A 27286-nucleotide genomic window follows, 5' to 3' on the forward strand; every position below is an offset into this window, starting at 1 on the left:
TTGTGATCATCAGCGTCGAGAAGAAGATGGTCACAAAGTATACAATCAGAGAGGGGGCTACTCGGACAGCAGAGACAATTTAATGCACGATTTGCTGCCCCTGAGAAGTTAAAAGGACGAGAACTGTGTAAAGAAGACCTAAGGGTGACCACGGAGCGGTCCAATTAAGCAAGTTCCAGTCGTACCAGTTGGCGTTAACAGTCCTAAGAACAAAGCAGGTCGTAACAGCTGTTTAAGAGGTATCCCCAGAAATACTCCGACGCTCCTGGCGACCGTGGAAAACGCCACTTTATTACCTCCGTCATGACTCATAACGTTGACGAAGAGAATAATTAGGGGTGCGTAGAGGACCATCTGGAGCATCATATTGAAGGTCATAAGAACGGCGCAATACTTCTCCTCACCTCAGCAATATCTATCCAGATCAATGCCTTTAACGTGTTTGGGTAGTGAACATTCAACCAAACAAAATATTGTGATCCTGCGCTCTTTCCATGGCAATGAAACGTGCCAATCCTACGAATATAAGGCCATTGCGAAGCTTAGGCTTATCAGGCAGGAAGGCTCAAGCCAATCTGAGCTTTCTCATTAGCATAAAATCCGTATAGAGGCATCGTAGAGCGCAGCATACCATGAGTAGGTGCGCAACAATCCAGTTAGCCACCACTCTGAAGCTGAGATGGATCCCGATCTGGCTGGCGATGGGCAAAAATTCGACGCGAAGTCTCATATTTAATTTTGCAGAGGATTGAGTACATCATGACCAACAGACCGACAGCTGCATGGCAGAGGTCCCAGTTAGGCATATAGAAGAGGAGAAATCATTTGATGGGTCTTATCTATGAGAACAGAGACCTAGTCAAATTTGATTATCTAGAGAGCTCGCCCGACTCCGTCAACAAAATTGCCAAAGAGGATGCCGACGATTATTGCTAATGAAATCGAGAGGACAAATAGTAGGTCCAGCCACCCAACGCCCGCATATACCCATTCCATTTCTTTTGTTCCACATGTTCTTGACTCTGCTGTTTCTCCGCGTCAACGTTGGGAGGTAGACCAGGGGTGTGCCGACAAGTCTTCTGATCGTCCACGGTGCCTGGATCCTCGCGAGCATAAAACATTCTAATACGGCGAGAGAACTTGATGGAGTCGCGCCACTGCCTGGAAGTAAGCATTCCAGCCGATAGAGTATCAAAGACTGGGCTCTGGTAGATAATCCAGCGAGCGAAGTGTCCTTTAAACCCGTTTTATTTGCCATTCCCGTTACCGCTTCCAGGAGGCGCTAGGTGGATCAGAAATTGTTTTCTGCCAATGAAAGGCAACGGGTGACTTACCACAAGATGTTGTTGATCGGTGAAAGAACTCAAGGAATAAAAGAGGCGAGTGACTAAGCCAAGATGCCTCGGACATTTTCACATGATCCTGGCGCTGTTTTGCTGCTGAAAGAATGTTCATCAAAATCCTGTTGATGTCTATCCGATTCTGGATCGTCCATACTAGAAGTTACCGCCCATCCCTATTTCATTAGTTTCATATCTAACACGTCAAGGATTTTGTTGATTCCTCAGTTTGAAAACGCAAGGTGATGAGCCAATTGGCCGCCTGACACGAGACATATACACAACCGCGAAACAGAAATCGATAGTAGTTACTCGACGAGAGTTACTGCAGTGACTTCGAGGTGGGAAAACTCCGGGAGTCGACGTTCTCCTAATCGACCTGCGTACGGCGGATCATGAGGTGGACAGAAATGGTCATATCGACGAGGGTTGATAGCTCACTGGTAGTGTGCACGGCGGTACGATCAGAGGTTCTATCAACCTTCCCGTCCAGAGCCTTTACTATGGCCTCCGAACTCTGTTGAATCATTGAATAAAGTGCATGGGCTCGCTCCAGAGTCAGACGAAACGTAAATTAAGATTCTTGAACGATGACGCATTGCAGAAGCGCTACGAGCGACCTGGCGATGCTTACTGGTCACAAAGCTCTGTCTCGACACAGAAAATGCTCGTTGAATATGACTGCGCCCTGTTATCGATGGGAGCGACGATCAACGAGGAAACACGTTCAACGATAAAGATGCAAGTGGTGACCCGTGAACACAAGTCGGGTGGCCCGTCAATCTGGCCGACAAGGGAGGTGAGGGAGTTCTGCAGAGTTGAGAGGAGAATGGGCTTGGAGGCTGGTTTTTTTGTAGTACGGAGCACTGTTGCCATCGGATTGAGCCTTCCGCCAGCTAGGAATGGCCAGTTCCTGTCAGGATGCTGAGTTTCGATTTCAGGGCAAGTGAATCCTTATCGTCCAACTGGATGTAGGGGGGTTCATGCGGCCAGAAAGATGTCACGTTCTCCTGCATTGCAACGCAGAGATGAGATCCCGTTTTTGACGGTGACATGAAAATCACTGGTATTGGTGATCGACAAAAATCTTTGATCGATCAGTAGAGTTCTATGTAGCTTCAGTTTGTTCATGTGCACGAGTTTCAATATCGTATACTCCCTCGCTACCCACTTCTATCAGCTTGCCACGGATCTCTATGGCCTGATATTCTCACAATACACCCTCCATTCCCCTCTCTTATAGAAGCGATCGAGCGAGGTGGGCGAATCCATCCATCGATCTGATTATTCTAGGATAAAAGCCGGCACGATTTGCATCACTTTGTGGCTTGCTGGTTGTACAACCCATTCAGCAACGCCTGTCAATCATTAAGGTCCCCCGTTTTCAGTGATCGGCGCAATTTAGAAACCTTCCAATGCTCTTCGCAAAAGTCAACTTTCCCAGGACCGACTTCAACTTTTCTCAGAACTTCCGTTTGTTCTCTGAAATTTCTTCACCTGCCTTCTCCGGGTCTGTAAAGCTTCCAAAGGCTCTCTTCTCCAGATCATCCGCAGTTTGACCCATTTTCCGTGCTCGATGCCTGAAGAAAACCCGCTTACCCCACTTCCAGGACTCTATGCCTAGGAAGAAGAGCGTGGCTTCAACAAAGACGATGCCCCATTCCCAAGAGATGCCTGTGTGCTTGAAAACAACATGATTGATGACCTACGAGCAGATTAGCTTGTGTTGCTCGCGATGCAACGGAGGGCCGGGATCAGACTAACAGGAATGTAGAGGGTGGGAAAAATGGTAACGAAACCAGCGATGATGGCCCAGAATAAGAACTGGTTGCGCCAAACATCGAATATCCACTGGGTGAAGTAATGTTTGCTTCCAGGTTGCATACGGAAGAAGCTCCGGCGCATGTCAACCATCTCCCACGCCAGAAATAAGGCAAACCACGTGAGGCTGACGAAAGTTGTGGCTCGCGCGCGGAACACGGTATCGCATTCGGCTGAATACGAATCGTTGCAGCCAGCCCCGAGGTCGCCATTGCCAAATCCATACAGTACCAGAAGGAAAGAAGAGAGACAGAGTGCGCTCATCCAGAGGCCATAAGCTAGCATGTCACACATCACTTCAAATGTGAACACGCCTCGCTTGAGATTTTGCGGAGGTCTCTCGAGGATATCAGGGCTAGCAGCTTCCATACCTAGACCCATGTCGGGCAGACCGGAGGTGATCATGATGACCCACAGGATTTCGACAGGCGCCAGAGGGAAAACGGAAAGACCTGTGCTGTCTTTAAATGCCAAACCAATTAAAAGTGTGCACGCTTGCGCGATATTCTCGGCGAGAAGATGGAGAACAAACTTCTGGATATTATCAAACATACGACGTCCTTCTTCAATGGCATTGAGGATCGAGGCGAAATTGTCGTCAGTGAGGACAATATCGGAGGCGTCTTTGGCAACATCCGATCCCGCCATTCCCATGGCAATTCCCACGTCGGCTTTCTTTAAGGAAGGAGAGTCGTTGACTCCATCACCAGTCTGCGAAATATCAATAAGCACCATTCTTGAATTGAAAAAGCCTGGAAAACTCGACTTACCATGGCCATAAATGCTCTGCGGCGACGGAGCGCTTCTATCATGCGCACTTTTGTGTTCGGAGCGCATCTGGCTATGACGAGCGGTAGCACAGGCAATTCATCCAGCTGATCATCTGTCAAACGATCAAATTCTGTCGCAGTCATGACCATCGCCTTGGCCATCACATCACTGATGAGGCCCATATCTGGCAGAATGCCAACTTGGATAGCAATAGCACGAGCCGTGCCAGGGTGGTCTCCCGTTAACATGTGGACTTTGATTCCAGCTCTGTGGCATCTCTTGACAGCGGCGGCAGATTCTGGGCGGGGAGGGTCGTAGAGACCGATCAGACCCTGAAATACGAGATTTCTCTCAACATCCTCGCGTGGCGGCGGGCTATCGCGGCTAGCTCTCCGACCTTCTCGAGAATCGAAGGCACGGCTACCGAGGGCTAGAACACGAAGACCTTCCGAGGCAAGGCCTTCCATTCTCGCCAAAATGGCCTCTTTAATCTCGTCGTTCAGTTTGACTTCCGTGTCATCTTCCAGCGACCATTTTACTGTCTCACACGAGTCCAGAATACGCTCAACAGCGCCCTTGGCGAAGACCCTTTGTTCCCCAGACCCGGTGTGCTCAAATATGGTGGACATTCTCTTGACATCGGAATCAAAAGGATACTCGCTGATCTGCTTGTACTGTGGCTTTACACCGTCTAGGAACTTGGATCGATTGAAATCAAATCGGGATGCGAACACCTGAAGCGCTATTTCTGTCGGATCACCACGAGCGTGCCACTTGCCTTCCTTGTTCTTGTGCACGTGCGCCAGATTTGCGAGTGAAGCGACATACAGAAAATCGGTCAATTCGGCATTCCCCTCGATGGCTTCGCTATACGCCAGTGGACTGCCTTGGAACGGATGCTCTCTGTCCGAAGTCGGAAGCGCACTTGCACTATAACTGAGATCGCCGGTCGTCGGGTTAAACGGTTCGTTTGAAACACCAATGGAATAGACTCCTCGGCTCGGAATCCAGCATTTGCGAGCAACCATTTTGCCCTGGGTAAGAGTCCCGGTTTTATCGGAGCAAATGTCTGTCACTCCTCCCAGTGCTTCAAGGGCATCCATCTTCCGCACGATAACGTGGCGTTTGACCATTCTTTTCGTCCCTACGGCCATCGTGATGGTCAGGACCACAATCAATGATGCAGGAATCATTGATAAACCGGTTGCTACAGCGTAGATTACGACTTCAGAATTGCCCGAAAATTTGTTGGCCGCCAAGACGATAATGGCGCATACCACAGCAATCCCAAACAAAAGCATCGCAAGTCGAGAGAGTTTTCGCTGTAGTGGCGTACCAACATTGACACCGAGAAATCGGCCGATAGCGTCGGCAAAGGTCAGGGTCCAAGATTCGGCATAGCGTAATGGATGCACTGAGCCGTCTGAACGCCTTTTCACAGGGCGAACTCTTGAATTGCCCTGTCGCAGAGCCGCAGCAATCGATCCAATCTCTGTCTGCATCCCTGTTGCGTAGCAAACACCACGTGCACGCCCTTTTGTGACTGTAGATGAGCTGTAAGCTACATTCAGTCTATCACCTGGTCCGGTTTCCGGGTCGAATACTGTCTCCTCATCCTTTGCCACTGGAAGGGATTCACCCGTCAAGAGAGCTTCATCCGTCTCAAAATTGAGGGATTCCAGCAGCCTGCGCATTCTTTCAGCAAGGCTCCAACCGTAATATTAACGAATGGCATACCTAAGGTCTGCAGGCACGGTATCGCCAAGTTTCAATTCCACCAAATCTCCAGGCACCAGTTCAGCTGTTGGAATATTGATTGTTTCGCCTCCACGAATGACGTTCGCGGTGGGCGAACTCAAAGATCGCAAGGAATCCATGGTCTTCTCCGCATTAAATTCCTGAAAAAAGCCAACCACAATATTGAGGATGATTACGCCTGTAATCACACCACCTTCAATCCATGACTGGATGGCAAACGAAACGGCCATGGCCATTATGAGCACCTAATCAATAAAAGTTTAGTCTCTCAACCAGATCAAATTGCGAATCCCCCTCCAAGGAACAGACGTACCAGCATCATGGCGTTCGCTACCTGTCGTAAGAGGATTTTGAAGGGCTGAACCCCCGGACCATCATCCAATTCATTGCGACCGTAAAATTCCAGCCTCGATTTGGCTTCAGCAACGGCGAGCCCGTCTTCTGAGTTGGCATTCAACTCCTCGACGATCGCATGACGTTCTAGAGCATGTGCTGGCTTGGACAAACCATTGTCGTGCGCTTTCGCATCGTCTGCCATTGCACGAGTGGTGACAGCAACGGAAGATGTAATGACGAGTTGAACAGAAGGAGAGAATATTTTCAACCAGACACGCCTGAACGACCACAATAAGTTGGAGTCTTGGCCACCTATTGATCCAAGACTGAACAGCCAGGTCGTCGCTTTGTCCACTATGAATGTGGGGCATGATGGTTGCTGAGGCTCACCAAGCTACGCAGGCCAAGGACGACTCGGGATGCTTTGGGTCTGGGTGAACTGGCCGCCAAGACTCAAAGTCTTAGACTTCGTTCCGTCCTACCGAATCGGATTCCTATTGGTAAGCGCCAGCAGCTTGGAGGCAATAATTGAGAGGACGAAAATTGGAACGTGCTGACTGGAGTTATTGCCCGCTGCCTTCCGTCTTGCCGACCTCGACCTTTGTGTGACCGGATGTCGCTACCGCTACCTGGAGCCAACCTCAACTCTGCGAGCGAGAAATGATAATATGGTGGGACAAGCCTTGATGCCCCGTCCAACGTTGTCCCCGGCTGCTAGGCATTCTCAAGTCTGCAAAGGATGCAGTGTGGCCACGGTGGTTTCCGAGCTCAAATCTTCTTGGAAGTGGTGTCTGCAGGTCGATTCGTACGTAACCACTGCATGACTTCACACTTTGAATCCTCCACTATAACTTGCTTTCTCTTCGAAGGCCATATATGCCCCCGCTCACATCACTCGTTCTTTGCCATGCATTCGGAGCAGATTGACGATACTCGTGCTATGTGCTATGATGATACGTCGAAGTCACCGTGTTTGACCTATCGCCTGGATCAGACAATCATGCGGCCTACTGAGCATGAATCAAGTCAAGAAATACAGTTGATGTTGGGAATAGACACTACGATACTGCAAATAATCAAACTCCGATGCTAAAAGTCGCAATCTGTCTTCGGAGAAATTGAGCTGGAAATACTTCTCAGGCATCGTAATTCCAACACTAATGGCGAAGTCATCGGTTCGACACCGAGTTTGAATAGTCAGATACCCGCTTGGCTGTTTTACAATTCCTCTCCAGCCGAGACGATCTCACACAGATAGCAAGTCTCATTTCAAGAGCTTTGTGTGGACGTTCGCAGGACACCGTTTCCAAGTCGACCCCCAGAGCTTTCTCGTCGCTATCCTGAATGCAAGGCACAAACACTCTCATATCTCTACTCTGTGAGCCTTCTGATAGACATGTTCGTGCTTTTCTTGTGGTGATCATGGCGTCAAACATATTTGGCAGGGGACGGTTGCTTGTGATAGAGAAGGTCTGGTGGACAGTCAACCAGGGCATACCTGATAGAATGTCGCTAAAGCCGATCTGCTTGGACGAAGGCTACTACGTCGAATCGGATTGTTGTGGAATCTACAGGCTTTCTTTCATGCTGTCTTCTTTACAATCATTATGGGATGACATCACTCGTGTCATGCAACGGAGGAGGCTGTCCCACTTCGGACTGGGGTTGTTCCGTCTTGCCGGGACTGGAGGATGTCACGCTCCATAACTGGTTGCTCCCATCTCCTTTGCATGGCTTGACGGATATTGTTTGTGCACCCGCTCTAGGGTCATGATTTGGGCACGCCAAGCTGCTTGGGATAAGCGGAGATGATGATTGCCAGCTCAACATACCCTTATCAAGGACCGATTGCCTCATAGCAGGTTTCGGAGGTGTTTATATATCGCCCATTTCGCTCGCTGCCTATACTTGGCAGCACGTCTACTGTATGGCCTCCATCCGGTCCAGCAATGATGATGCCGCTCAAGACACCAGCACCAGCACCATACGGAAAGGTCTCAGTCCGGCCATATGGTGGCTGATGATAGTGGCTGGCATTGTTTTCGTCCTCAACGTGATGTATGAACTGCAAGCTTTGGTCGATCCTCACTCTACCATTGTCTGACACATCAGTAGCAGAGTTCTATGGAGAAAACGCAGTGTCTCCCACGGTTGTTCAACAGGAAACCATACTACAAATGATTCATCAACAAATGGTGATTCGATACTGCATCCCCAGGCAGTGCGCTTGGAGCGTCGACTCAAGACAGGGCGAGTGCGCATTCAAGATTTGGACAAGTTTGCTCCACGACATTGCTACTCAACCCGGAGAATGAGTGTATATCCTTGTCGAGATGGATCGTATCCCAGCTTAGAGAATACTATGGAACGTTCGGCGTCCAACACCTCAAGAGCCACCTCTAGAGGCGTTCTCCCTGAAGCTATGATCGGGCCACCCTTGGGTAATGATGAGAAGAGACCATGGCACGAAGAGCTCCTTTCATGTGTCATCTGTCAAGACCTGCTAGATGGGCACGTCCATGTGCGCGAATTGCGATGCGGGCATGTCTTTCACGCTGAATGCATAGAGAAGTGGCTCACAAAATGTCGCGTCTTCTGCCCGGTGTGCAAAAGCCAAGTCCAGGATATTTCGCGAGGAGACTTGCACAGTACAGTATGAGACACTATCAAAATAAACACCCTACCATGTCCTTTGTCTCTCTGACTTTCCGCTCGAGATTCAGCACACTCTACTATTAACGAGGCTGATCTAGCTACCTCGACTAAGAATCTGTATATTGTCTTACAGATTTACTTGGACACATCTCTGAGGGCCGTAGCAAAGCCCCACGAAGCGGAGTTCGGGAATACTGTAAAGATCCCATGAGCTGGACCACGAAAACAGGGTCCGTTTCCAAGACCATGGCGTGGCGGGGGTGTGCAACTTTCCGCAGCGGCGAGCACACGAGAATTCTGTTCGCCAATTATTGTGCCAAGGAGTTATAAAGCTGCCTGATATCATGGCCAATCTCGCTGCCCGAGAATCGCCAGAGGGAGGATTCCGAAGGGTGCTACTGAGGTATCATATCCGATGTAGCTCTTGGCAAATCTAAGTTATTGGCCATCCATCGCACATATTTCACACACAGTTCTGCTCATGACGCGTCTTCATAATTCTCGAGTCATTTCCGAACTGCTCACCACTGTCATTCGTTCTCCCTGGTTGTAGACATGTCGATGTTGGATATCAGCAACTTCAATATCGTTTGCGCGGTCATTGGAGGATTCATTGCTCTCTTTGGTCTGGTCGCATACCTCGCCAAGGAACGATTTGATCTATCTGAAGCCTGTAAGCTAAGATGTTTTGACCTGCTTTGGACCGAAAAAATGTTTACGTCTTCAAAGTGATCGCACTGCTCTCAGGAGTCATTTTTGGACCCGGTGCCCAATGGATTCGACCAGATGCCTATGCTCTCGATGACGAACTTAACCTCGACAACATCAATCGTAACTTTTGTCGACTCGTGTTGGGTGTGCAGTTGCCTATCACCGGCATTCAATTACCTGCCAAGTATCTCAAGACTGAATGGAAGAGCTTAGCTTACCTCTTAGGCCCCGGCATGTCGTCGACGTGGATTATTCCGAGCATGATCGTTTGGGCGTTGGTGCCTAATCTGGATCCCATTAGTCTAGTTCACTGCGATCTTCTCTCCCAAGCGCAGTGCTGTGATACTGTATACTGTGGTGTAGGTTCATTAGTTTCTTACGAATTCATTGCTAGGCGTTGGATGCGAACATTGCAGGATTGACCTGCCTAAACTGTTCAAGAACCCCCGTTTTCAGCATCATTTGAGCAGCCCTAATCACCATCTTCGGCACGTTGAGCAGCCTTCTGAGATTGAGGATTGGTTATCTACTTATCCACATGTCTTGTCGGTCTACCGTCCACTTCCTGTACCGGAAATAGTCGGTGTGGACCTTGACGTTAGCTTGAAACCTTGCCCATATCGTTCTCGAAAATCCGAAACCGTTGCGTGCCCTACCGCATCATCTGAAGCTGACGACATATCACTTTGCGAAGTCGACAAATTACTTTGGATGTGTCGCTCGTTTATGCTTGCCATGTCCCGCGATAACTGCTGGAGTGAGATATCATTGAGGTGGCCTCCAACCTGCCTTGTTCTCCAACCAAGACCGCGATTTCTCCCGTGAATGATATTCCCGTCAGTTGAGACCATAGATTGTATGGCATCACCTGTTGCGTAGTTATCGATGGTGCTGATGTTTTCCTTAAGGTGGTGATCTGCCTGAGAGCAGATCTCCATACACTGGCGTGTGGTCTCCCACTCCTCCCGCAGCCTTGTGAGATCAGTAAGGTCCTCCGCAGATATACCCGCCGTCTTGGACTTTGAGACCATGCGGTCCATGAGATCATGAAGATGCGTCTCCAGCTTCGCCGCCGTTTTATAAAGACTGTTCTTGCATTCCTGTAGGCCTTGATTGGTAACCTGTTCAGGAAATGTATCTGATTCGGCTATACCGGATGCACTGTCTCGGGGGGTAAGCTGAATTTGATTGATATGCTCTGATAATCGTGCGCAAATTTGGAGGCATCTTCTGGTGCTTAATTGTTCGTCCTTTATGAGTTGCTTTTCTGCTGCGTCTGCGTCGGACTCTGGCATAGCATGTTCAAACGCAGCCTCGAGCTTCTCGTCAATACTTGCGAGATGTGCCTCGAGGTCAGCAGTGGTGGTCTTGATCAGGTCCTGGTAACCTTCGAGAGCTTCGGCTGTAACGGCGGATTTACGTCTGTCCAGATTAAGCAAGTAAGTCAGAATGACATGAACGTGGATCAGAGAGGAGATACTCACAAGTTTGCATCCGTAAGGGCAATACTAATGGTTAACTTGTAACCAGCAAGCAGCCGTCTGAAACCATCGATATCTTCCCCCATGTATTTTAACTTGGCCCAGTCACGAAAGCTTGTCCGTCTGCCCACCGATCGAGAAGTACATTTTATGATTTCCTGCTCAAACTCTTTGCACGAATTGCCGCATCGTAGGAGAGGGAGGTCGAGTGCTGAAAGTGCCTCGTCGGTCGTGGCACTGATTGTCTCATTTAGCGGGCTTAAGACGCCGCTCAACGTCTCCAGTTCTTCTAGGAGATCGCGGACTCGTTTCGGGTGCGATTGAAAGCTGCGAAGAGTATTGTAGAGAGTGAGACTGGATTGGAAGGCGAACGAAGCCAGAGCAAGAAGCCCGGAAGCCAGGCCTATCGGCTCTGCCATGACGGCTTACTGTAGAGTCAGGACAAGATGGAAAAGACAGAATATCTCGGCTGAGGCCTCATGCATCCATGCGGACAATTCATATAGTTGCCAAAGCGAAACCGCACATCACAGGATCCGTGGGCGCCTATTGAAACGGCTCGCAAGAGGCGCAAGTATGAGACAGTCGCAGGTCTGACGCTGGCGAATCGCTCTTGGGGCGCGGGGTAGCGATTGGTGTCTGGGGGTACTTTTTATTCGTCGCTCTACCGCTGTGCTACTCTTCCGATTTGTATGGGTGGTAAGTACATGGCCTGGGTAGTATGGATAGAGTACCAAATTTTGTTCCCTTTAAGAGCGCCCACATGTGGGAAGGAGGCTTCAAGGCAGCCAGAGAAGCTTTGGTTGGTTTTGGCGTGCATCTTCTGGGTTGCCAAGAAGCTCTGTAACCTAATAGTCTTTCAGGTGAAATCACGTCACCCGCTAGGCGCTTAAGTTTCGAGCGCGAGGGCACGTCGCTGGCAACTACATCAAACTTCCCACCTCTTTCACCCTCATTACGAGACAGCGTACTGTAGCCGCTCAGAAGCCCAGAAGGCGGTCCGTGAAGCTACCACATCAAGGTCTTTTATCCGCCCTCCTATTTTAGTATTCGACTCACCAGTAAAACGGAGCCCCCTCAAGGCTTCAAGAAGGGACACAAGCAAAACTCTCCTCGATGGAGCTCCCGTTTGGACCGCTTGGTTAAGAAGACCCAACCAAAACTCAGGACGTAGCCTCTACCATCTCCAGTCAGCGACATTATGGCCTAATGTAAGCCCCCAACAGCATGTTGTGATGGGAGACTGACCCAATACAGCAAGTGCACCCACCTCTTACCCTTTCGCCATCGAACCCTCCGAAGCGGAAAGGAGAAACTGCAGATCCTAAAGAAAATGTCGGATCATGCGATCATCGGCACGGAATTGCGGCTAGACTAATGGCCACGTCAGGACGAACAGGCACTCGGGAAGAATCATTGGAGACTGCTTGGAGACATTTTGTATTCACACAGGGGCCTTTGCATGAATATGCTCACGAGTGGATTGCCTGTTTGAGTTCGGCCATCCTATTAACCATCCATGGGATGTTCCACTAAGAAACTCGTGTCGGAAAGATGATCTATACGGCTCGAGAATATGTGTGATCTAGAAGGGCCTGCTGGTTGGATCCTGAGACGTTTGTGAGGATCGGCAGTTTTGATGTTGACAGAAAATTTAAAGAAAAACTTCATGTATTTGCACTCTGCCTCTACCCTACTCCTTTTTCATTCGCTGCTTAGGCATGGTGCACTGACTGAAAAGCCGCAGCTAAGGACCCAGGCCACGGGGCTAAATAGCTATCAAACATGATCCCTTCTGGAGCCAGACAGTTGTCAAAAGCCCGTCTCTCCGATTGCTTGCCTTGACATGAGTCCCTGCACTTCATCTCTGGGGCAAGGTCGGCTGGCTTGAACCCGGTGGCAACGGTATATGAGTCAGTATCCTGTAACTCATTCCTGTCCACAGATTTCACCGCATCAGGCGGAGTATCAAGGTCGTGGATCGTGTCCTGAGTCGCTGCGACCACGCTTGGCAGATACGTGTTCGTCTCCATACTGAAATTCCGTTCGCAAGGAAACACTGACTGAGAGGAAGAGCCAGAGGCGGGCCTTCCTCTATATGTGGACGGGGGAACGCCAAAGGAGGAGGATACTGTGATTGGACTGCTTTGAGCGGAGTCACCTTCAGCAGGCGAAGTTCGCAAATGGTCGCACAATTTGTCTGAATCCGAAATATCTACATCATACGGTTGTCCCTCAGTTGTAAATGGGGATTGACGACCTCGAAGTAACGGTCTAACGAGACCAAGTCCTTCAAGGATCGCGTCCGTGGTAACAGCACCGGTCGATTCATCTGGAAGCTTTCCTGGAAACCCGGATTTCTGCCGGCATGCCCAGTATAGCTGTTGAAGTGCTACATCCATCACTCCTTGCATTCGAGAATAACTAGCGAACGTTGGCGTTCAATAGTTTGGTAGTTTCTAGCTTACTTACTAATTTCTGGCTTCTATTTTCCTTCTGATGGAGTAAGTGCAAGCACTGTTACATGTCCGACAAGTTTCACACTTCGGACTACCGTCGCACTGTTCGAATTAGAAGCCTACCAGAGATAGGCAGAACAGGACTACCTTGGCCTTCTTGAGTCTGCATCTGTCGCAGGCACGACGTGTCCGTCTATTTCGTTCACCACCATCTTTTCCACTGGCGCGCACCTTTGACCTTGATGTTGGCATAACTCGTAGTCGCTGAGGCAATTAACGACGTCTGTGAACGGAACAGGGCACTCCGGCCTGGAGTTAAGAGTTTGGGACAAAATGTGACGTAACATAACGGCCCAGTTTCGCCACTGAACGTCTGACATCATGGGGAGGTGTAAGGCTTGCTAGTCTTCAATTGAACCCATAAATAGCTTCCGTAGGAGTCTTTCACTAACAGAGTGCGCACCATCTCCGGCTGCGACTGGACGAAATCGGAAGGGGTTGGGTCTAACAATTTTTGGGGGTTTCGCTCTGTCACTGTGAGGGCACGAAGCAAAGGACAACTTACACGTCAATGTGTTTTTCCGACCTCAAGCCAATCCCGACTAAACTTAAGGGTGCAATGATGGGCCTTGGCATTCAATTCCACTCAGGTCATTGTTATTGTCTATCAAGCTAGCAACTCCTTGTTCCTACCTCTCGTGTCGGTTGTGCCACATGCCAACTAAGCTAGCGAGTTTGGAGGGCACTGGTCGTATGTTCAGTTGGTGCACTTTATTTTGGCGGACGCCCGAAGCACTCCGCAACTAAAGGATGGCAAATTGTGAAACTAGTTAAGATAGATTTTGACGCTGAAGAAAGCTGTCTAGTAATTTCATAAGGACATTCGACTGGTCTAAACTGTCTGTGGGTCGTACTGTACGATAGAGAGGGTTGGAGTTTCTATCGATCTCCCCCGGTGACACAGAGCGTGACGTCACAGCGGGAGATGGCTTACTCGCACCTGACGTAGCACGATCTAACACGACCGTTTCAGAAGGCAGACTTGCACTTTTAGAGCTCGCGATGCTATTAAAACGTCGCTTTTACTTCGAATTTACTACGAAGTTCATCGAAGTTAATCACAGTCGAGTAGCCTTTTCTAGGATCTACTGAACTTTCTCTTGACGCAAGTACTACTGCCGCGCTACCTTCGGAAATGGTATCCAGACAGAATGGCAACAATCCCCGGCAAGCGTCCGGCCTGGTATGTAACGCTCCGGAAAGCAAGATATCCCCTAAGCATGACAAGGGCATCTCCAGTGGGAATCCTATTCCCTGCCGGCCCAGCCGACATTATTTGGAAGAACTTCTTGAAATTCAATCACTTCTGGATTCCATTCTGACAGTCATTCGCTATGGAAGGGAGGAAGAAATAGGTGGATTACTAGATTGTATCCGAAGTGGAGCTTCATTGCCTCAAATACGCTATCACCTCCGGTCTCTGGGTACTCGGACAACAGTTAAAACAGGCGAAGTCATTAAGGACGTTAGTTGACAAAGGGGATGAACCCGTTGAGTATTCTTGAATAAACTTGGCACCTGATAATGACCGTGAAATTCGTGAAATTTCGGCGTCTGGCCTATGTTCCCTTACGTTGTGCTCTTCCTATGACGTAACCAGGTTAGTATACCTAAATAGCTGGATTCCGGAGCCGAATCCCGACCTCGCAGATTCAAAGATACTTCTCATCTCTCAGCAAGCAGGATAACCCAAATTAAGCCCGACGTCTGTCGCAGCAGCAGTATCGGAAAATGGGTGCTATCGTCAGCTACGTTCACTTCCTCCTAGACAGCGCCCTCGCCACCGTCAAGCTGGTCCAAAACCGTGAGGTCGGCTGGAAGACTCTCAATCGCAAGACCGGCCTTTATGTGCGCGAACAACAACCGATCTACAAGAAAATCAAGCTATGGCTCTTGTTTAGTCGGCCTATGGAGTGGTTGGACCGTACGTGGTTGCTGAGGTATTGGATGCACGAGAAGACGATAACTTCTGGGAAGAAAGAAGGTACTCGGGCCTCTGCCAAGCAGATAGCATCCTTTGTCGACTTCTATCACATCAACATGGAAGATTTCACGCCGACAGACATCCACGCGTACCGCACTTTCGAAGATTTCTTCGTGCGGCGACACAAGCCAGGCGCCCGTCCAATCTCCCAAAAGAATGACTCCGCTCTCGCCGTCGTTGTCGCGGACTGCCGGCTTGTAGTCTACCCCAGCGTCTCCGAGACTAAACGGCTATGGATAAAAGGACGAAACTTCACCATCGGTAATTTGATCCAAGATGTTGCCGCCGCCAAAATATGGGACCACGGCGCAATCGCGTCCTTCAGACTCAGTCCACAAGACTATCATCGGTATCACTCTCCAGTCGAAGGCACTGTGGAATGGTACAGGCAAATCCCTGGAGAGTATTACCAAGTCGACCCGCTCTGCTTGCGATCCGACATCGACGTCTTGACGGTAAACGCTCGCTGCGCAATCTGCATCAACAGCCCGTCATTTGGATATGTGCTCTTTGTGGCAATCGGGGCCACAGACGTGGGAACCGTGGAAATCAACCAAAAGTGTAGGACTAAGGGCTCACGGCTGGAAAAAGGCGAGGAGCTAGGTTTGTTCCAATTTGGAGGGAGTAGCATAATCGTTGCTTTCGAGGAGGGAAGAATACGTTTTGACAAAGATTTACTCAGTGTGAGCAGGCGTCTGGTGATGATGGATGTGGAAGTAGGGATGAGTCTGGGACGGGCGATCTAGAATGGGTGAGTTTTGTACAGGACTACTGAGGGAGAACTGACAAGAGGATGTGACTTGTTCTACATCTCCTTTGCACCCCTGGATACCTGTGGTTCGTATATGATGTGGATAACGGTGGGCCCATAAGAAGCAAAGCTCCTGCCTCACACTCATCAGTCCGATCACTCTTCCGAAGCAACACTATCGCTCGAGAGGCAGGTGAGGTAGTTACTTCTAATTGGCTGCGGAAGGAAGCTTCAGAGAGGGAATAGGGTCTTTCGCCTGGAGGGAATCGGGAATGCTAGGCTTAAGTACGAGACCACTCGACCAGGTATGTCTGGGGTTCTCGATTGCGGCACTAGCTCTAGAGTAGCTGGAGAATGAGGTTTTATCTGTTGTCGTAACTAGGTAGTGCGCCCTTGATACCAAAGAGTAACGTTGCGACCTCCTTCTGCTTGCGCCAAACCATCCAACAAACGACTACCAATACAATTTCTTCACCACTCAGTGTCTCACTCAATTTCTCAATCGTAGTCCCGGGTCAGAACTTCAGGGCTAACTTCGCGGTGTGCTGTGGCTCTATCCCTGTGGGAAACGTCGGAAAATATCACCCAATTTGTCCAAGGGTGCAGCCATGAGTCCAGCGACGGTTTCGAAGGGAGGCTTATCGGGCGCTGAAGGATGGCTGCGTGTTGGCACAAACATCTTCGTTCTTCCGAAGCTGTTCACCAGTTGGGCGGAATCGCCATCCTGTATCACCTTTTCCAGCTTTGGCAGATCATCTGTTTCTTCCTCCTCAATATGCTTGCCAAGCACGTCCCAGAGCGACTGGATAGTTGGTTCAAACTCTAGGTCAGATGGAGATAAGCCTTGGAACTTGTACAAGAGTTCTTTGACCTGCCCCATTTCTTAGCCAGTGCCCATCTATCCATTATGATTTGCCATTGAGATGTAATTTGCATGCATACCTTGTTATGTTCATCTCGGTCTTTTTGAGCTAGGTGCTTGCCCTCTTCGCCCATGTACTTTTCCATGGCTGGGTATACAACAAGTTCCTCACCGATGGAATGCCGAGCTAATTCCCAGGTGAACTGATTTTGCCAACGAATTTTCGAATCATCATCCTTCGCACTCAGTATGTTGATATAGTATTCCTTCAGCTCTGCATGATCATGCTTAATCGCTTCTGAGACGGTTCCCGTATTGGCGGAAGCCATCGTTGCGGTCTGGGCATCTACTTTAGTCGCGGTGTTTGGATACACAGAACTCTGGAAGCGTGTATGGTAGAGAGACGGTATTCTGGTCGGTGCGTAAACGGGTCGAGTAAAACAAGGGCGAGCAATGTGCAACATAGATATGGACCTTATAGCTGCCATCCCTGGACAAACAAATAGCCACACGACGTTGCGAAGAGAGATGTACAGTGCAACTTTATAGAAAGAATATTTACGTAGTGAAGAGACAACAGTTCGCTATGATGCCGTTGTCTTGTGCTCGATTCGCTCTTGGACGCTGGACTCCGCTTCCGCAACATCTGAATGGTTGGAGAAGCGCCAATCGCATGCTTTTGTTTTGTCATTGTATCTTCAGTACCGTGTGCCAACCTCGTCCCACATGAAGCTGGTGATATAGTGGTTCTGCAAAGGGCGTAAGGACCTACGACGTCCGGGAGCAACTTCCTGTCTCTTCAACGTCAGAGCTTGTGCTTCCACCTCGGAAGCGACTGCATTTTATTATGCATTAAGGATTATCTTTGTCTTGATTAGAATCGTTGTATGTCACGGTTGCTGTCATAGTGACGCTCCCCACAATGTGTCTTTGACGTCGAGAATCACATGTTTTATTCTTTATCTTGTTTAGAGTCATCGTACGTCACTGCTGCTGTCGTAGTGATGAGTACCCTAGTGTATCTTTGATGTCAGTAGTCATCTGGCAAAGGCGCTGCAGGCTACTCAGACAACTCCTTATCTACCCCCCAGTAACAAGCATCTGGGACGTATTGCCTTCTCAAGCTGTAACCGACAAGATGGCGACAAACGCGAACCAAGAGTTCAGCAAGCAGGATACCACAACCGACGATATTCCTCAGGGTGGAGATACTGTTGACAACTCTTATGCTAGTCGGCCAGGTCAGATTAGTATACCTGTGCTGAGGGACGAGACACCGGTTGAGCAACCCAACGACGCACACAATCCTGACTCGGATCAGGCTCTAAGTACGTATATTCAGCTTTTGGCTCGAAGTTTATTGACTATTGTTTTAGGGCAAGATGAAGCAGAAGCAATCGACAAACACAAGATTCTGAAAGGTGGTCGGACTCGAAATGCGACAAAACCAAAGGGTACTTATCAAGATCCAGAGGGAGAGGCCGACCTTCCTGAGAATGACGAGACTTCTGCCGTGCGTTGATCTTTTGCCGACCAAATATAGTACTGTTGCGCTCAGACACATGAGATTGGGAATATAAGGATGTTTCTCGAATGACTCTCGCGCTTTTCGGTGAGCATTTACAAAAAGACTGAGGTCTCAACAGCGACTTAGGAAGAATCTAAGATGTTGAATACTGTCACTCACTACTCCTATAGATATTGAAATTCTTTGATTGCGAAAGAATTGCTAAGTTATTCTTGAGCGATTGTACATCGCGTAAATGTAAAGTTTGCTGTGCAATGGACGTACATTAAAGACAATCGCCGCGAGCGCATACAACTTAGAAAAGAGGTCCGCGCTCCATAATGATATTTAGATGTACCAAACCTAGATGTGAAAGAACGCTACTTCCAAAGAGTGGTTTGTAGATAGCGGATCAAAAAGCGCGAATGTAGACCATAAAACTTCTCCTTTCGAATTAGATGGTATATTGAGGACGAATACAACCAGCTGACATTATATAAAATGCCTTGTTCTATTGTGCCGTATCCAAGTGTAATAGCATTGTTTAGGCCTGTCCCGTCCTTGCACGCCTCAGTACCAAGATTTAAGAGCTAGAACCTCCTTTCCTGCCTGCTTCTCTGGCTTTTTCGCTGCCTGGTTCAAATGACCCACTCGAGGCCTGGCCACCCTTGGAAGCAATCTCGTGCTTTGTCGTAGTTAGCAAAAGTCTACTGGTAGCGGGTGACAATTGGCGTTTACTTGTTTGTCAGGATCCATGGATGCAAATCCACCAGCGCTTGACTGTCCTCCTTTGCTTGCAATCTCCTGGACCTCCTCCTTGGGGCGGTTGGCAAAGTTTCCAGGGTTCGTGTTGCCTGTAGAAGACATGGTGAAGATATGGCTCGAAGGTGGGATGTGTTCTGCCTTTTCAGGCTGCCTTGTAGGGGGTTCGAATTGGTTCTTGTAACCGTAAAGAATTTGAGTTCGTCAGGAATGGGAAGCATTATATAGGAAGATTGGGAATACACTGCATCATAAGTCGTTTGTGACCTCATCCAATGAAGAGCACTAAGGAGCGTGTTGGCGTCATTGACACGGGTCTTCTTACTGGGAACATGCTGTCTAATAGAGACACTTGCACATATGTGGATAAGGATCTTCTCCTCGCTAGAATTTAGAGTGTCAAAATCCTTTGTCGTTGGTAATTCGTCATCGTACTAATGAAGAGAAGGATCTCAAGATCGAGATTCTCTACGATATCACTAACCTTTCTTCATTGTTTACGTCAAAGGGGATATTCCATGCTCGTAACTAGAGGTAGATCAGGCCCTAAAGGCCGATGTTTATCCTGCAATAGGAATGTTACAATCAGACGATTGTGTAATATCAGTCTATCCGCAGCAAATGTCGCTACAGCGGGAGCAGCGTCTCTTTAGTAACTGCGAATGTCCGGTACTAGGCATCTCTGTGTGACGATGCACATGAGAATACACCGAATTGCAGGTTTCAAAGGTCCGAGATCCTCTGCTCAAAGCAAAGTTTGTGAAGCTTGCGATGCGGCGTTGAATTTGGGTGGTGGAGGAATGTACACAAGCGTGATACCAGCAGCAGAATAGGTCTGCGCGATGTGATGGTGAAATGAAGCGTTATCCATAACCAGGATCGACTCATGGTCACAATGGTGCAAGCGTTGCTCAATAAACTTTCAAACAGGGAACTGTTGATAGTACCTTAAAGATATGCATGTATAGGCGAGCGCGATGTCATTTTGTGAGCATGCAGGCAAATCTGATCAAGGCTGACATGGCTGGCCACGGGGTGGCTGCATGTTTGGCAGCTCCTTGCCGGCATGTAAATCGAGTATTATCGTTGACAAGGTGTGACATTGTGAGATAAAATACGACAGATCAGTCTTTCCTGTCTCCAACGGCGAACAGCGCTGATTTTAGACAAACGAAATGAGACTGCTTTTGCCATTGAAATGTGATATGAGATGTTCCATGATTGAAGTTGGCCATGTGACAGGTCATGCCAAGCCGTGTGCCAATTGACGGTGACTGGCTGTAACACAGGCCTCACAACTCCTCCCTTGTCATGGTTGATAGATCACAAAAGCCAAAATCTGATGATTTGTCATTCCCATGGCGCCCGCACTGTCCGGTAGAGTCTGTAATAGAAGGAAAAACATTGTACGTGGCCTCTACAGCACACTATTAGTGATTCAATATGCAAAATGCGACAACCCCCGAGTGACGATGAGTTGTTGCTTTCACAGAAGCTTCAAAAATAGTCACGTGCTGTCTCTTTCGAAAGTCGCCTGGCCTCAACTCAGCCACATCTGCAGCTTCTTCTCGCCTCCACCCGTCCAGCGCTCAAGCCTCATCCTCAATATCTCACCTTGCATGAGAGATACAACGCTTCACATTATACAGTATCTACCATTGATCTATCAATTAGAAGAACTATCCCACTTCGCTAGTAATCTACGAAAGGTAGACGCGAGACGTGCATGGCTGGTTTCGCCACTCCGAGCTGACGGTGCCTATCCCGCTGTCATCCTCACCCCAAGTACTATACAGTACCAACCGCCAAGCTCGACTCCGCTCACTCTCCCAATGCAGTATTCAATGCAGTATTCTGCGATTAAGAGCGCCGTCGACGCCATATCGAATATCTTACCGTAAAACCTTCAACCGGACCTCACTGATCCCTCTTGACGGGTTTCGGCGTCTCCTTTCCAGAGTGGTCTTTCCATTGCGACGGTAGGCCAATGATTTAGGGTCTTTTGTCTCTCGGGGGCCTCCCCGCAAACCACCACAAACAAGGGTTTCCATTGATTGTTGACCTTCGGGTCATTGATCTTTCCCCTTCCCAAACTTCTCTTGCCGTCTGCTGCATTTCCTCCCAACGCCGTCTACTCATCTGCTGTTCTGTCTCCCATCGCGTTCTTTCCTGAGCTCTCTCATATTCCCAGCGGTCTCTCTCACGTTCTCTCTCCCTCACCCAGGCATTCCTTTCACGCACTCTCTCCTCCTCCCAGCGTTCTCTTTCACGCTCCCTCTCCCTCTCCCACTGCTCCCTTTCCTGCGTTATCTGCCTAACCCACTCTCCTCGATCGTCTAAAACACGTCTCTCCAGGCGATCCAATTCGGTCCGATACTCGCGGATGTCAAGGCAATTTTCTGGCTGAGGCTCCTCATTTCCTGACTGTCGGAAATGTATGGTGATCGTCCAGTTAGGTCGAAGAGTCGCCTCCCATATCCTTGGAAGGATGATGTTTCCATCCGGCCCTGACAGCTCGAACTGACTTTGGCGTATGTTGGCCAGAGGTTGCCGGCAAGCATCAGCTATAAGGGTTTCCATGCCCTAGACAAGGCTCTTGTTAGTTTCTGATGGAACTCCACACATCGAGCGCACCAGCCATGTCTGACAGCTAGAATAAGGGAACGTGAAAGGCCGCCCAACATCGTTGATGAATGTGATAAATGCTGCTTCCGCTGTCATCGGTTAGCAAACATGAGTTGACCTATCTTCATGAGAGACAAGACTGGCTCCATTATTTTTGGTCCTTTTGAAGCTATTGACTCTCATGGGATTGAGTTTGGCGAGATGATTTGCATGAAAGATCCGGCGCGAACAGTAGGAAACGTGGTGGTATCTTATTGGTATAGCCCAAAAATGCACAAACCTGTGAAGGTCCTTGCAGCTTAAATGCGTACTTTGGATGGATGCTCTTGCATGCGTTTTTCCTAGTGTGCTTTAGCCTTGCATAATTGTGTAGCGGACGACACTACCTGCTCATTATCGGCGAGTTTATGTTGTGTAATGGGTTAGTGAAAGACTGGTGTCCTCCATAGCTGCTGGCAAGGTCGAGAAGCATTTTGACAGCACGTGACAATTTAGTATGCTTCGCGTCATAAACACTCCTACTCACAATCATGCTGACACATCCTCGCGTCCATTCGTGTCGAGTCTATGTCGACTCGGTGCACCAGCAAGAGCTGGACTCTTTATTCTCTCCTAGTCCTTGGCGACCTCGTCATTTACAGCGACCACTTGATCTAGGACCTGCGGACGTTTTCGTGGGCACAATACCATCGATAATATGGCCACAGTGGCTGTCTGCGCGTTGCGAATCACAGAATGTCTCGGATTTGACATGCTTGGAGGAAGACCTGGCGGTAACAAGGTGACACTGCTGGATTGATGCCACTGTGGACTTGCTTCGCTTTGGAACCTGGCAACTCATTGCAAGTAACACACAAAGGCTGTGAATAAGGTTGCCCCATTATCGGCATCTTCTATACGTTAGATGCTTCAATTTGTTCCTCAATAGACTCTGGAAGCGAACAGAAACAAGTGACGGAAGGACAAGTCGTAAGAGAAGGCACATCACGAGCAGGTGATGCGGTCAAGAGTGTAGATTGAATTCAAGAGGTCTTCCTCTTGTTCTTATATAGCGGTACACTGTCCGTGTGCGCCCGATGTTCTACTCACTATCGCTGCTCAGCGAGAGGACATCCGTCTGGTCGTCATCATCCTCCCGCGTGCTCCGGGTTTCATTACCGGACCCCAGGTAAATATCCCGAATGTCGCCTTCTTCGAATCTTCGTTTGCACCAAGGGCAACCTTTGCCTTGTCCAAGCCATAATCCCAAGCATTCTCTGCAGGCACTGTGACCGCATGGAATCGTGGTATCTTTAAAGGCCACCATACAGATATTGCACCGTAAGTGATCAATCTTTTCCAATTCCTTGTGCGCAGCTTCCAAATCATTGCTCAGTTCTTGATTCTGACTGCGTAGCAGCCTGTTCTCGTTTATACACTGCTGCAACTTGCGAGTTTGCTGTCGAAGCTTTTTCCGAGTATTTTCGGCGATACTCTGAACGTCTGGTCGCTGTCGTCCATGCTGAGCGATATAACGATCCAGTTCAGCCTGTTTGGCGAGCAACATCGTCTTCAATTGCCGCGCCTGCATCAACAGTGAGGAGAATTTCCTCCTGTCGAAAGCACCAAATATAACCGAATCGTGTTCGACCCGGATTTCGCAGTCGGCGTCGTTGAGAAAATCTTTGATGTTGGGAGTATGCTGCATCTTGCGCTTCTTGGAGAACAGCGGCGTGAGCAAGGAGTTGGACATATAGAAAGGGACGAGGGCTGGAGCAGGGCTAGAGCGCCTTCTTATACCCCTAGAATTTAGTGGGTTCACAGCTGCTACACGAGCCTGGTCGGGCGCCTTTACCATTCACATTCCGGGATTATCGACTCCTGAGCGTGTCGTGCCTGGCGTATCAGCAGACCAGCGACCCCAATGACGTACGCTGCTGCACGAAGGATGCCATCACGCATCACCGAAATTATGACCAAGAGGCAATGTGCCCGTCAGGGTCCAGAGTCCATGGTGTCCAATCAATATGCACCTTCGATCCCTAATGCGAAGAACAGGGGTGACTTTGAAGACACGGTGCAAGGTTGCCTGATTACGCCCTTGCAGCTGAACTAAGAAGACTAACTTTAGCTGGCTAGGGTAAACGTGATAGTTGGCTGGGTCCCGGGTAACAGATACATCTAGGCGCCAGAGAGCGAATGGGTAGCGCAATATGTCTTGCTTAGATCCTCGTCGTCCTCTTGTCGGTCAACTGAATCTTTAGGCTCAGTCGAGGTGATCTTGGGGTTGACTCTCGTGGATACTTCTCATTTTGACCAGATCATAAGCAGGCTCTGTTAGTAGAAATTTTTGATCATAGGCGGTGGGAGTCCTTGGGTTCCATGTTAAGCAGCAGAAAATGACGACTGAAACGACTTGAGATGCATCACTTCTTCAGCAGAAGCTCTGTGATCTGTTCACTTTGGTGTCTGAGTTGTTCATTTTGTTCCTTGAGTTGATCACTCTGCTGTTTGAGCAATTGCACAAGCTCTTTTCGTTGTTGCTCAGAGTCTTTTCGTTGTTGCTCAGAGTCTTTTCGTTGTTGCTCAAGCTGAGCCACCAACAAGGCCTCCCTATCCTTTGCATCCTTTCGTTGTTGCTCGGAGTCTTTCCTTTGTTGCTCCAGCTGCCGTTGCAGGTTCTGAATCATGGTTCGAAACTCGGCATTCAAGCCCCTCCCTCGCTGTGGTTTGCGAAACCCCTCATCCTGGGATTCGGGCGCACTGCTGTCATCCTGCGAGCTTTGTACGCTGAGGTCGTCGATGTTGGCCGGTTCGAGTGTTCTTGTAAGCGGATCAGGCAGCTCATCAATCACGGCGGTGAGTCGCTTGAGCAGAGCCGGAGCAAAGATTTGGCAAACGTTGAGAGTAAACTGGTAACTGATCCATCTGTATTCGCCCGATTTGTCTCCAACGTTGAGTTCTTTGATTGTCTCGCGATAGTACAACGTGTTCTCACCCTGCACCTCAGGATAATGAGCATAGATGCGCACGCTCCGGTCGTCATGTGAAATGGAATATCCCAATACCCTCCTGTGCACCTCCGAGGCACGGTTGGCCTTGCGAAAGACGTCCACAATTCCCCTCAGGGCAACAGTCATGCTATGAGCATTCGGTAGATCTGCTAAGTCAAGTCCCTGCTTCCCACACTTCACCTCGCTAGTCAGGAAGGGAAAATAGATGTCCTCGCGCGCCGTGTAGTATGACTTCTCCAAGGGGTCGATGCGGAGCTTCCGGCGCTGAATTTCGGTAAAGTTGGACCATTTGAATCCGTATGTACGGTCCGGCTGCGGTCGGGGTCCATAGAACGAAATTCCTTTGACCCAGGGGTCATTGTGACCTTCGATCAGACCGCGAAATTCTTCTCGACCACTGATGGACAGGTTCTCAACCGATGGGACGAGGAGGGGATGCAGATCGAGATAGACTCGAGCTTCGGATCGGCCTCGAATCAGGGTCTGAAATTTGTCGAACCGGTCATCAAATAACGAATGATCGGGACGCGGTTGGTGCGTGGAGAGAAGCTTCTCGCACAATGTCTTGTCTTCTTTCACGAGACCAGCATCAGAGGGCCGCATAAAACTGCCTTTCGTCTCCAAGACCACCGGGTAGTTCACATCTTTGTACGCCGAGTATTTCTTGTCTGCTGAAACCGTGGATTCCGTGCCGTCACCGGATTGCGAAGGTCGGCGGCTTAACGAATCCGAGGACCGAGATCTTTTCGAGGGTGGCAGACTCATGGCGTCTTGGATATCGCATTCCTCGCTAGGTGGAACGCTTGATAACCACTTCTCCACAAAAGCACCGATGTCCGATGGTTGTAAAGGCGAGCAGGCTCTCTTTGCGGATGGGCGCTCGGTATGCCTGTCCGGCGATCTTGTCTTTCGTTCTGGTACGGGAGAGTTGGCAGGAGACGATTCGCGATGTAACTGCGTCACCTTGTCAGCATCTTTCCTCCTGTAGAGACCTTCATTGCATCCACTCACGTCGTCGGTTTTTGTGGCAGACGGAGATGGAAGTTGACGGTGCAGCTTCGAAAGAGGGATCTCAGGAGTGAGGTCTTCCACCAGGGAATCTGGAGAGGCGTGTCGAAGGTCAGATAAGCAGCGAATCTTGTGAGGACGGTCGCCGTCGTCGCTCTGCACGGCGTGTCGTTTGTCTAGAAAGTGTCAATGATCCATTGATCCTGCGTTCCCACTCGTTCGAAGCTCTTACCGTGCAGATTGGCCTGTTCGTGACTCTGCACATTCATGGCCCCTGTATCCGGTGATCCCATGTGTTACAGAGGAGAGCAAGCGCTCTCGCATCAATCAGCACTGTGTCATGTCGGTCTCTTGAAGAATCGAAGCCTTCGGGTTCGTTGGCACAGGAAAGAGCGCAGGCTGAGGCGAGTAGCACTGTCATCCAATCAAACGGGCTAGGTTGGGTGTCACATGCGACTTGCCGAGGGCGCTTATTCATCTAGGCCAAGACAGGCCTCGCCGTTAATCACGACCACTTCAATCCCGTCTTGCTCTCATCGGTTCACATGCGTGTCGCGACGCAGTTTTTGAACTACATCCGCCGACCTCATCTGGATAGGTAGTTCGCTTTCGAGAGCCCATCCTCAAAGGGTTGAAGACTGGCCGATGACGTGTGTGCGTGCTATTTTTGACAAGGCTATTTTGTTTACACCATCGACCTCCGGCGGTCATCTTGACGAGTTCTTGACGAGTTCTTGACGAGTCTTGTCGCCCTCATCTTATCTCCCACTTCTGCCGGTTGAATGACAAAGTGTGCTTTCTGGGGCGCGAAGGAAGTTAAGTGACCGATAACTGTTCCATCCATTGAGACCCTCACTGTTTGAATCTATCTGTCGATTTTGCAGATTGAAGTATTGGCATAAAACGAACGCCTTCCTCTGTTGAACACACACTAGATCCAGTCAATACCGCTCCGCTGACAAGTGGCCAGCAAATCTCATCGTCACCAATTCCCACCCCTCTTCTCTTTAATGGCTTTTGCCCACAGCAGTCACCTCCCTCATCGAGAACAGCAAACCGCGACCCTGTCAAAACTTGTCTCCAGACGCTTCACCGTTTTCGGCCCTGGAACCTTGCCTGTTCCCACGTCCTGCCTGCTTCTTCTTATCCTCGCTTGTACCCTCCGTACGACGACCCTGACCGCTGCATTCTTTTCCGTTTAGATCGCTCCTCCTTGTCAACCTGATGCCTTCCCTCACAAGACTTCTCGACATTATCCGCTCATACACCTGGAGAGAAAACAAGGAGACCAAGCTCGATCGCTTCGACGGTGCGGTGCAGACTGGTCGGCAATGGCCACACAAGAGAATGTGCGCTGGCTGATAAGGTTGAGTTCATTGACAGTGACGCAGATGAAGCTGTT

The 27286-nt window shown here is 49.4% G+C and overlaps 9 protein-coding genes across 11 annotated transcripts; 3 read left to right on the top strand and 6 right to left on the bottom strand.

Moving 5' to 3' along the window:
• Positions 1–2440: 2440 nt before the first annotated feature.
• PV06_11455 (potassium/sodium efflux P-type ATPase, fungal-type) lies at positions 2441–6264 on the bottom strand. The gene is made up of 5 exons (XM_016413138.1): positions 6004–6264; positions 5670–5935; positions 3932–5618; positions 3105–3872; positions 2441–3045 (listed from the first exon to the last, which is right to left on the bottom strand). The coding sequence occupies exons 1-5, from the start codon at positions 6226–6228 to the stop codon at positions 2803–2805; spliced, it is 3189 nt and encodes a 1062-aa protein (XP_016256486.1). The 5' UTR covers positions 6229–6264; the 3' UTR covers positions 2441–2802.
• Positions 6265–8787: 2523 nt separating this feature from the next.
• Positions 8788–12166, bottom strand: PV06_11456. 2 transcript variants are annotated; one of them, XM_016413140.1, is made up of 5 exons: positions 12144–12166; positions 10877–12050; positions 9611–10814; positions 9401–9548; positions 8788–9345 (listed from the first exon to the last, which is right to left on the bottom strand). In XM_016413140.1, the coding sequence occupies exons 2-3, from the start codon at positions 11290–11292 to the stop codon at positions 9944–9946; spliced, it is 1287 nt and encodes a 428-aa protein (XP_016256488.1). In that variant the 5' UTR covers positions 11293–12050; positions 12144–12166; the 3' UTR covers positions 8788–9345; positions 9401–9548; positions 9611–9943. The 2 variants fall into 2 exon arrangements, with proteins under 2 accessions (XP_016256488.1, XP_016256487.1); XM_016413139.1 differs by having other exon boundaries at positions 8788–9548.
• On the top strand, positions 9237–9814 carry PV06_11457 (uncharacterized protein; the record flags this gene model as incomplete). The annotated part of the gene is made up of 2 exons (XM_016413141.1): positions 9237–9354; positions 9411–9814. The coding sequence occupies 2 exons, from the start codon at positions 9237–9239 to the stop codon at positions 9812–9814; spliced, it is 522 nt and encodes a 173-aa protein (XP_016256489.1).
• Positions 12167–12526: 360 nt separating the features above from the next.
• On the bottom strand, positions 12527–13635 carry PV06_11458. Of its 2 annotated transcripts, XM_016413142.1 has the most exons (3): positions 13480–13635; positions 13346–13434; positions 12527–13297 (listed from the first exon to the last, which is right to left on the bottom strand). In XM_016413142.1, the coding sequence occupies exons 1-3, from the start codon at positions 13582–13584 to the stop codon at positions 12589–12591; spliced, it is 903 nt and encodes a 300-aa protein (XP_016256490.1). In that variant the 5' UTR covers positions 13585–13635; the 3' UTR covers positions 12527–12588. The 2 variants fall into 2 exon arrangements, with proteins under 2 accessions (XP_016256490.1, XP_016256491.1); XM_016413143.1 differs by having other exon boundaries at positions 13346–13635.
• A 684-nt stretch (positions 13636–14319) lies between these two features.
• On the top strand, positions 14320–16647 carry PV06_11459 (phosphatidylserine decarboxylase). Its single transcript, XM_016413144.1, has 2 exons — positions 14320–14575; positions 14621–16647. Exon 2 carries the CDS (start codon positions 15124–15126, stop codon positions 16120–16122), a length of 999 nt encoding a protein of 332 aa, XP_016256492.1. The 5' UTR covers positions 14320–14575; positions 14621–15123; the 3' UTR covers positions 16123–16647.
• On the bottom strand, positions 16613–17318 carry PV06_11460 (uncharacterized protein; the record flags this gene model as incomplete). The annotated part of the gene is made up of 2 exons (XM_016413145.1): positions 16613–16998; positions 17070–17318. The coding sequence occupies 2 exons, from the start codon at positions 17316–17318 to the stop codon at positions 16681–16683; spliced, it is 567 nt and encodes a 188-aa protein (XP_016256493.1). The 3' UTR covers positions 16613–16680.
• Positions 17319–18127: 809 nt separating this feature from the next.
• PV06_11461 (uncharacterized protein) lies at positions 18128–18710 on the top strand (the record flags this gene model as incomplete). Its single annotated transcript, XM_016413146.1, has 2 exons — positions 18128–18317; positions 18366–18710. 2 exons carry the CDS (start codon positions 18128–18130, stop codon positions 18509–18511), a joined length of 336 nt encoding a protein of 111 aa, XP_016256494.1. The 3' UTR covers positions 18512–18710.
• A 4254-nt stretch (positions 18711–22964) lies between these two features.
• Positions 22965–23615, bottom strand: PV06_11462 (uncharacterized protein; the record flags this gene model as incomplete). The annotated part of the gene is made up of 1 exon (XM_016413147.1): positions 22965–23615. One exon carries the CDS (start codon positions 23613–23615, stop codon positions 22965–22967), a length of 651 nt encoding a protein of 216 aa, XP_016256495.1.
• Positions 23616–24288: 673 nt separating this feature from the next.
• PV06_11463 (uncharacterized protein) lies at positions 24289–25641 on the bottom strand (the record flags this gene model as incomplete). The annotated part of the gene is made up of 1 exon (XM_016413148.1): positions 24289–25641. One exon carries the CDS (start codon positions 25639–25641, stop codon positions 24289–24291), a length of 1353 nt encoding a protein of 450 aa, XP_016256496.1.
• Positions 25642–27286: the final 1645 nt, after the last annotated feature.

Source organism: Exophiala oligosperma, assembly GCF_000835515.1.
Source record: "Exophiala oligosperma strain CBS 72588 unplaced genomic scaffold supercont1.33, whole genome shotgun sequence".
NCBI classification, from domain to species: domain Eukaryota; kingdom Fungi; phylum Ascomycota; class Eurotiomycetes; order Chaetothyriales; family Herpotrichiellaceae; genus Exophiala; species Exophiala oligosperma.